This window comes from Lolium rigidum, chromosome 7 (genome assembly GCF_022539505.1).
Source record: "Lolium rigidum isolate FL_2022 chromosome 7, APGP_CSIRO_Lrig_0.1, whole genome shotgun sequence".
Lineage (NCBI taxonomy): Eukaryota > Viridiplantae > Streptophyta > Magnoliopsida > Poales > Poaceae > Lolium > Lolium rigidum.
Genome location: NC_061514.1, coordinates 125,743,107 through 125,753,252, shown reverse-complemented (window position 1 = coordinate 125,753,252; position 10,146 = coordinate 125,743,107). Strand labels below are relative to the sequence as shown.

Genomic DNA, 10,146 nt, shown 5'->3' with positions numbered 1-10,146 from the left:
AACACGCCCTCTACGAGACCGAAACCCCGGAGAGAACCCAAACCGATGCACCTAATGCAATGACTAAGAACACCACTAAGATGCCCAAGTTCTTCTCTCCCAAATTCCAACAAAGCTTCAAAAGCTATTGGGGGAATAAGGGAGGAAGAACAAATATGAGGAGAAACACCAAATAACTCCAAGATCTAGATCTAGCAAGATCCCCTCACTTGGAGAGGGATTCAATTGGTGAAGCTGTAGATCTATATATCCTCTCTCCTTTCCCCCAAAAATATGCAAGAAATAGTGGAGGGATCAAGAGGAGGAAGAATCACTTCAAGGTCAACAATGGAGGAGAGAGAATGTAGGGGAAGAAGTAGTTGGGTCGGAGGTGGAAGAGGGGTATAAATAGAGGGGCCAAAATATAGCTGTTGGGGCTGGAAAAACGGTCAGATTCGCGCCCGAGCGGTACTACCGCATGTCAAAGCGGTACTACCGTTCGCGCGTGAACTGTGCAGAAAACAGGCGAAAAAACGGCACAAAGCGGTACTACAGCTTCGAGCGGTACTACCGGGTCGGAACTGGCCCAATACCGGACCGGATCCAGCGTCTCACAGAGACCAAACCGGTACCTGACCGGTACCTGACCGGTACTACCGCCCTTCCCTTTTTTTCTCTAAACTGCGATACGGAAACGGCAATATCTCGAGCTAGGAAACTCCGATTGAGGTGAAAACAATTTTGCCGGAAAGAGGGCGAAAAGAGCTACCTCTAAACAAGGTGAAAACATGGAAAAGAGTGGATGATGATTTTCTCATGGTCATAGAGGTGTAACCTCTCAATATGGTATATCGGGAAAATCATCACCCTCGCACATGCAACATGCGATGCATCCGGAATCCGTTTCCGATGAGCTAGAGCTTGTCATGAGAATGAGCACAATCTATAACCCATCTCATGGATAAGAACCAAGAACAACCAAGAAACACGATGCAATGCATGCAAGGTTTGAGTTCTCTCCGATGATGCGACCTACTATCCTATCGAGCACAAACCTTAACCTTGCGCGTTCCTCTCGAGTCGGCAAGCTCCGTCTTCATCCTCATCAATCTTGTACGTGCCACCGTCTTCCTTCAACATACACGCCACCGTCTTCGTCGATCTTGTATGCACGCGACCGTCTTCATCCATCTTCTGCGCTGTCTTCATCTCTCTTCATCTTCATCACCGTCTTCGTCTCTCTTCGACACCGTCTTCGTCATTGTACTCCATCTTCTCCATCTTGCAACCTTGAGACCAACACATGGCTATGGACTCGACCTAAGATAGATTCTCAATGCAACTGTTAGTCCATAGGGATTGTCATCAATTACCAAAACCACACATGGGGCTCCATGTTCTTTCAGTTGCTATGCATGTTCATCTTGTCTGAAATGAAGGAGATTATCCATGCAACATAGTTTTAGTATACATTTTTTTAGAGAAGAACATTGGGCCGCTAACCGAAGCCATGTATCATGGTGGAAGTTTCAGTTGGACAAATCATGAATCTCTTATGAGAAAGCTTCTAGCAATAAAAAAATAAGAGGAGTCCATTTATCTGTTGCTCGTGTCGTCCCGGTATGGATGTCCCAAGTTGAAGATGCTTTAAAAATGAGAAATAAAAAGCAATGCATCTCCTAGGACCTTTGTACAGGAGGCACGGGGGTACCCCTTTGTGATACTCGGTTAAAACAACTTGTATGTGATGAGAGCTAATGGTGATCCGAGGTGAGTAGGACGAGGTGTGAGCACTAGTATCAATTATGCATGAGGCTTGCAACTTAGGAGTAGCACTTTTGCACAACCCATATGCTTTGTACTTACCGTTGACATCATCCACCTCTCAAAAGTGCATTTTATACTCTTGTTGTTTCAATAAAAATCTCTAGTACATGAGTGATCTTACTTGCCTCTCAAAGAGAGACCTTCTTTTACTTTTATGGTCAGTCTCCATCTTCTAGTTTATGCACCATTTATGAGAGCATAATTGTCATTCTTAGTTTTATGTGCATGGTCCCAAGATTTTATTGATTGATTCATAATTATGGTACTGCTTGTTCAAACTTTTTGTTTCTAGTCATCCTTATAATCTTTTAAAGGTGTCCAAGCATTTATGTTTTGCTTCCACTTATGGTACAAGCTGAGTACCACTTTATTATGTATCTATGCTATGCTCTTGACAATGACTTTGCTTTCCATGCACATTATACATTTTATTTTGTTTGATTACTATTCATGTTTTAGCATGGTTATTAAGTTTCATTGTTTGATTATATCTATCATGCTTATGTTAGGATTCTATGATTCCAGCTATGTTTTCTTTTATACTTAGATTGATCAAAGTAGTGTGACAACATGCCACCTCAAAATTATTTGTTTGTTATCACTTACCTACTTGAGGACGAGCAGGAGTTAAGCTTGGGGATGTTGATACGTCCCAAACGCATCTATAATTTTTGATGCTCCATGCTTATTTTGTGACAATACTTATATGTTTTATGTGCACTTTTCCACACTTTTTAGCATTTTCTGGGACTAACCTATTAACGCAGTGTCAGTTCCTGTTTTCTGCTGTTTTTGTGTTTCGGAAAAGTTGTACATGAAAGTTTCTCGGAATTGTACGAAACAAAAGACCAGAGTCTTATTTTTCCGGGACGAAGACAGAGCCAGAAGGACAGGCGCAGGAGAGCTGCCACGTGGCAGTGCACAGGGCAGGCGCGGCCCCACCCTTGGCCGCGCCTGGCCCTTGTACTGGCGCCTCGTCGCCTCATTTTCTCCGCCCTTACGCCTATTTATTCCTCGTATCAGGAAAACCCCAGGGACGAGAGCCTCCATCCACGAAAATTTTCGACGCCGCCGTCAACCGAAACCCTAGTTCGGGCGGGTCCTGCAGTCCATCCCGGCACCCTGCCGGAGAGGGAAATCACCGCCGGAGGCCTCTACACCGCCATGTCTTCATCGGAGGTGATGTCTGAGTAGTCCTCCGCGGGACCATGGGTCCATAGCAGTAGCTAGATGGCCGTCCTCTCCTTGTTGTGCTTCATGTATAGATCTTGTGAGCTGCCTAACATGATCAAGATCATCTATTTGTAATTGCTACATGTTGGTTTGATGTGGATCTGATTTATAGAGAGATTGCTTTGGTTGAGATTATGTATTATGTTATTATGATCTTGCATGCTCTCCGTTTCTAGTAGATGCTCTGGCCAAGTAGATGCTAGCGACTCCAAGAGGGAGTATTTATGCTCGATAGTGGGTTCATGCCTCTATTTTACCATGGGAAGTGACCTTGTTCTCTACGGTTGTAGATGCGCCTCTAGTGAACTGTGGACCCCGGTCCTTCTTCTTTTAAATGCAATCTTCTACATCATTTTCCTGTTCTGTTCTCTGCAAACAATTCTTCTTCCACACGGTTCGTTTAATCCTTTGTTTTCAGCAAAACCAGTGAGCTTGACAACCTCGCTGAAAGTTGGGGACAAAGTACTTGGTTGTTTGTGTGCAGGTCTCCACGTTGCTGCTGACGCCGGCAGTGCGCCCTGCCACGAGTTGGTTCGCAACACCTCGGGAGAGAACGTTTTTCTCCTGCTGGTCGATAAACATTGGTTTCTTACTGAGGGAAAACTTCCTGCTGTGCTCATCATACCTTCCTCTTGGGGTTCCACTCAACGTTGCGCATAAATTCTCGTTTATCAACTCCGCGCTCAGCGGTCACCCTGTCTAACTCCTTTGCAGCTAGCAAAATAGGGACCAACATGATCATTGAATTCCACGCTCAAGGTGCCTTTTGTGACCACCTTTTTTATCCAAATGAGCCAATTATCACTGAACCCTTTCTGTGAGCAAGAGTCAAAAAAAAATTCCAGTTGACTTTATCACGAGCTTTTTCAAAATCACTTTTCAGGACTACCCCCTGTTGCTTTCTGAATTTGCTCTCTCCCAGAACTTCTTGAAGCAGCATAATCCTATCAGTAATGAATCTTCCTTTGACAAAGGCAGTTTAACATGGGGACAAAAGCTTATCCATAGCAGGCACAACTCTGACTGTGAGAGTTTTTGTGAAGATTTCGAACAAAACTTGCAACAAACAGATGGATCTAAAATTTTGAATTCTATCTGCCTCATCACCCTTTGGAATCAAGGTGGTAACACCATAATTGATTCTATCAAGGTCAATCTTGTGGTCATAAAAACCATCAATTCAGTTTTGATTATATCCCAACACTCTTGATAAAATTCAATGGGAATCCCATCAGGGACTGTAGCTTTATTCTTCTCCATTTGGTCTATCACATTTTTGACTTCTTCCTCTGTGAATCTCCTACTCATATTCTCCCTGTCAATATCATTTATTTTTCATCAGTATTCCAAATGTCAACATTTAATCGGACTCCAGTGTCCTCCATAGGTCCAAAGATATTTTTATAAAATTAAGTAGCATGTTTCAAGAGATCCTCGTCTCCTTGGATCACTGAATCACCATGTTTCGGAAAGAAAATAGTACTATTTTTCTTGCAACCATTAGCAATCCTATGAAAATATGCACTATTGTTGTCCTCCTGGAGCAGCCAATTTTCTCTTGACCTTTGGTGTCAGAAACTTTCCTCTTTATCAAGAATATCAAGCAACTTTTGTTGAATTTGAGCCCTCCTCCTAATGTCAACAGAAAGAGATCTAGCAAGCTACTAGTTACTATTTGCATCGTGGTTGGCTAAAATGTACAGAGCTAGCTAGGAGTATCGAACAAGCTAGGAGAGATAGTAACATGAACGTGCAGGTGCAGGCTGTGCTGGTGAGGTGGGGCTACACCCATCTGCTGCGTTGACGAGGAGACAGGTACTATGTGAAGGGAGAGGTGGGCCTACGCGCGGGACATGGACGGCAACGCGCCACGTGATGAACCGGCTGATCGCTACAGACATAAGGGCATCTCCAACCGGGCGACCCAAACGGACGCGCTGGGCCGTCCGTTTTAGGCCGTTTGCGTGCCCGTTTGGGTCGCACGCGGCGCCCAACGCGGCGACCCAAAGAGACGCCACGTGGTTCGTCTTCGTTGCGCGGCGCTGCGCCATGGCAGGCCTCGACGGGACAGCCATGGTGGGCGGTGGAACGCGCGGGAAAGATCCCGCGCGCGAAAACGCCATTGGCGCGCGCTCGCGCCCAAGTTTCCCGCCAGACCGCCGGCTATAAAAGACGGCGGCGGTCTCACCCAGACCGCATCACCGTTCTCTCCCCCTCCACCTTCTCCGGCGCCATGCCGCGCACCCTTCAGGCCACATGGGCCAAGCTCTCCCCCGCCGGGCCGGGTTCCCGCGGACGGACGAGGAGGAGCGCGCGGACTCGCGGTGGGTCGCCGACGACGAGGCGCTCCGCGTCGCTGCCGAGGCGGCGGCAAAGAAGGCCGGTGACGCGGAGATGGGGGAAGCGGCCGCGGAGGGCCGGCACGAGACCGCGGACGGCCGGGTACGAGGCCGCGGAGGAGGGGCGGCCGCCGCGGAGGAGCCCGTCGCCGCGGAGGACCTCGCGCCGGCGAACATCAACGCCGCCATCGAGGAGCGTCTCGCCGACCTCACGCGCGTGACGAAGGAGCACGAGGGCATCCGGCGGGCCGGCCGCCGCCGCTAGCCGACCTCCTCGGCCGGAAGAACGAGCTGCTCGCTATGCGAGCAGCCCGTCACCTCATCCGGATGCCGTCGCCCGAGCGGCGCGCCCGGGAGGATGCTGCGTCGGCGGAGCGTGGCCGGCAAGAGCGCATGCGCCGGCGGCAGGAGATCCACGAGGGTCGGGCACCCGCCCGCGTCCGCCGGAGGCGCGCACCGCCGTGGAACGCGCCGCTCCGCGGGGAGGTGGAGCTATGCGGGAAGCGGATGATTCCGCCGCAGGAGGCGGAGCGCGAGCGCGCCCGAGGTGCGCGAACGGAAAGGAGGAGGATGATGGCCTCCGTCCAAGCCGCCGACGCCCGCGCCGCCGCCGACGCGCCACCCAGCCCGTAGTAAGCTGGAGTGGAATCCTCACGCGTACAGGCCGCCCGCGTCGAGTGAAATCCACGGCCCCGACGGCGAGCCGGCGAGGAGTCGCCGGCGAGGCCGCCGGCCCCGTACGTATTTAGGATAGACGTAGTAGCTAAAAAAAATTGTAATGAGTTCTATTTAATGAAAAATATTATTTATGCCTATGACACGCGGGCCAGGGGCGGACAAGGGGCGGACGCGAGCGACCAGCCTTTCGCGTCCGCGGCCACGCAAACCCGGCCAAGATTTGGGCCGGGTTTGCGTCGATCCGGACGCCGCGGGCATCCGTTTTAGGGATGGGTCCGCGCGCTGGGCCGGGTTTTTGTCCGGCTGGACCCATCCGGACGCGCGGGCGCGGGATGGGTCGCCCGGTTGGAGATGCCCTAGGGGCATCTCCAGCGGCGCGACGCAAATAGTCGCTGAGCGACCGTTTTCGTCCGCCGTGACCGGAAATGCGTCTGGGCCCTGCTCCAGTGGGGCGACGCAAAGTGACCGGCCCGTCCGCGGAGACGCAAACCTGGCACAAATATGCGCCAGGTTTGCGTCTCCGCGGACGCTCGGCGGTCGCGGAAAATGTCCGCGTTGGGTACATCCGGGCCCGGTCGGCAGTGAATAGATAAGCAAAATATTTTTTCATTACTATTGATTGGCCAAAAGGACCATCTTTACAGAGATGGTTAGTCGAGTTAACCTAAAACTACAACGGCCGTACCTACTCGCCGTCGCGCGGCCTACACCGCCCTCGGTTACTCGCAGTCGCGCGCCCTACTACTGGCCGCCGGATGGGCCGGCGCCGTCGTCGAAGCGGGAGCGGTTCTTGCACTCCGCGCGCCGCGCACGGCGGCGAACGGACATGTCGTCCTGCCACAGCGCCGTCACCGTCGCAAAGGCAACCTTCCTAGCCGCCGCCTCCGCCGTCGCCCGGGCCTCCTCCTCTGCCGCCGCCTGGACCGCCGCCGCCGCCCGGGCCTCCTCCTCCGCCGCCGCCGCGTCCTTCTCCGCCTGGACCGCCGCCTGGATCGCCGCCACGTCGACGACGAAGCGGGCCCTGTCCCTAGCCGCCGCCGCCACAGCATCGTCCCTGGCGGCGATGGCGACCTCCAGCTCCCGGTTCTCCCGCTCGACCCGCGCGGGAGAACGGCCCCTGCGCTGGAGCGAGTCCAGGTCGGAGCACATTAACCCCCTAGCCATGGCCGTCGCATAGCTGGCGGCTTCCTCCTCCGCCACCAAAGCCTAGCGGCGCTGGGCGTCCCCTGCCAGGGACTCGAAGGACGCGAGCAGAACCCGCTGGTCACCGGCGCACTCAAAGCGCCTGGGCACGGGGGGGTCGTCGTCCGCAATGTCGTGGATGACGGCGTCGGCCGGAGGGGCCGCGAGGGCCGCCCGCGCCTCCGCGAGCTCGGCCCTGGCGTCGGCGAGCTCGGCCATGGCGTTGGCGATCTCCGCCCTGGTCACCGCGAGGCGCCCTTCCGCGCGCTCTGCCGCCTCCGCCTCCGCCTCCGCGACCTCCGCCTCCGCCTCCGCGACCTCCGAGGTCCAGGCCTGCCGGGCCTCAACGCCGGCGGCAGCTACCTCGTCCTCCTCCTCCTCCGGGTGGAGCTGGCGGCAAATGTCAACAACTTGCTCCCAACTCATGTGGTCCGCCATGGATGGATGGTAGTGTGAGGTGTGCCCGTCGCACCCGGCGGTGTCCACCGTATATAGCCACGGCGGGGCGGAAAACGGTGTTGGCGCGCAGGGCGTTTCCCGCGCGCGCGAAACGCCGGCGAAACTTGCGAATGTATTGGGCGCGCGCGGGAACGATCGTCGTCGCGCGGGAACAGTTAATCGCCGGCGGCAGTCCTCGACGGGACGTAAAACGCCATTAGCGACCTTGACGCTGTCCCCGGATAAAATATGCGTCCGCACCGCTGGAGCTACCCCCGACGCAAACGGTCACCCTGGGCCACAACGCGTCCGCGGGCCGACGCAAACGGACATTTCAGACGTCCGAAATGCGTCGCGCCGCTGGAGATGACCTAAGTAAATCCGTCACCTAGACATCAAATCCAGAGATTCGGTTCATCTTCTCTAAAAATCAAGTTGCAGATCTTCACCAAGCGTCTTTCATTGCTGTTGCTGTTGTTTGAGCAGTGTAGACGCAATATCAATCTTTTGTCACCGGTTAAATTGAGGGAGGATGATAAAATACGTGTTTGTCTAGTATACGTATAGGTAACTTGTAGTGTAATCTATGTTGCATTCTTGTCTATATAATGAAAGAAGAGAGAGCCGGCCGACCGTGCTGTGTAACCAAACCAATCTATTCCGCGTTTTAAAGCACACAAAAACTACAGAGCCACATGGAGGCTCCCGCGGGCAAAGCTGCATGCAGCAAGCACATCGTCCTGGTGCACGGCGCATGCCACGGCGGCTGGTCCTGGTACAAGGTGGCCACGCGGCTCAGGTCAGCCGGGCACCGCGTCAGCACGCCTGACCTCGCGGCGTCGGGCATCGACCCCAGGCCGCTGCGCGAGGTGCCGACGTTCCGCGACTACAGCAAGCCGCTGCTGGACCTCCTGGAGTCCCTCCCTGCCGAGGAGAAGGTCGTGCTCGTCGGCCACAGTCTCGGCGGCGTGAACATCGCCCTGGCCTCCGAGCTGTTCCCGGAGAAGGTCGCCGCCGCGGTGTTCGTCACCGCCTTCATGCCGGACCACAGCTCGCCGCCGTCGTACGTGCTTGAAAAGGTACATGCAGCGTCGCATTATAATATCTGCATTTTTTCGATGGAGAGTCTGAGGTGTTCTCCCCCATTTCGAAAAAAAATATCTGTAGAGGTTCTCCATGTCCATGATCTGTCTAGCAGTGCAGTATTCCACCCAATTTGCTTGTCCTTTTCTTGTCTGGGAGTCTAAATTCGGACGCAGGAACAAGTAACAACACCAGCTTGATCATATCCCAAACTGTCTACTTTTTGTACTTCCTTCATTCGTAAAAGGATGTCACTATTTATTGTGTAGATAAATTTAAACTTACACAAGCCTCTGATGTTTTTTTATAGACGGAGGAAGTACTTGTGATTACTGAATGATTGATTGATCTATTTTTTTCTCTCTAAAAAGTTCGTGGAGGGGAGGACGGCCGAGGACTGGATGGACACGGAGTTCAAGCCTCAAGATCCTGACGGCAAGCTGCCTATTTCCATGCTGTTCGGTCCGCTGGTCACACGAGCAAAACTGTATCAGCTGTGCTCGCCGGAGGTACCCGTTGCTTTGTTATCTATACACCTATTTGAGCATCAGTTGACTAGAACATAGCATATAAGAATCGATCAGATGTTCCTCGAGATCCTAATCTGTACACTGAGATTATTCACCAAAAAGAGAGTTTCGGAAATTATGTGATGTTCTTTTATAGAGTGATTATACTACCACAAATGAGACGTTCCTTGTACCAATTCTCATGGTAGGACATAACGCTCGGAAGATCCCTGATGAGAGTGAGTTCGATGTTCCTGGACGACCTGAGACTGCAGCAGCCGTACAGCGAGGCTCGCTACGGGTCGGTGCGTAAGGTGTTCATCGTTTGCAAGGACGACCTCGCCATTGACGAGAGCTTCCAGAGGTGGATGATAGAAAACTACCCCGTCGATAAGGTGATGGAAATAGACGGCGCAGACCACTTGGCGTTGTTCTCGACGCCGGCTGAGCTCGCTAGCCGTCTCGCTGACATCGCGGAAAAATATGCTTGATGGTGGTGTGTCCGTACGTCGCTTGCTGATATATTGGTTTGGCGTTGACATTTGTGATTAGTCCCGTTCATTATGTATTCCGTGGATTTTATTGCAATCAATTTAGACGGATGATCTTTCGACATCGTGGCGTGACTTGTCGCTGTCTCATAATGTAGGTAAGTGTCGCCGTGGTGTGACATGTTGCTGTGCAACAGTATCAAGATAAATATGGATGGGTATCTACGTTCACACATAATATAATCCTTGTCAACACGGTATATATTTTTTTTAGATAAAAGGCCAGAGGTGGCCCGACTTTAAATTAATAAAGCCAGCGAGGTTCCAGGTAGCATACAAACGGCTGCGGCATGCAGCTTAGCCAATAGTGCAAAAGCATAAAACACA

The 10,146-nt window shown here is 52.5% G+C and overlaps 1 protein-coding gene across 1 annotated transcript; it reads left to right on the top strand.

The window, feature by feature from the left end:
• Positions 1-8,249: 8,249 nt before the first annotated feature.
• Positions 8,250-9,881, top strand: LOC124677092 (salicylic acid-binding protein 2-like). The gene is made up of 3 exons (XM_047213089.1): positions 8,250-8,755; positions 9,131-9,268; positions 9,478-9,881. The coding sequence occupies exons 1-3, from the start codon at positions 8,372-8,374 to the stop codon at positions 9,757-9,759; spliced, it is 804 nt and encodes a 267-aa protein (XP_047069045.1). The 5' UTR covers positions 8,250-8,371; the 3' UTR covers positions 9,760-9,881.
• Positions 9,882-10,146: the final 265 nt, after the last annotated feature.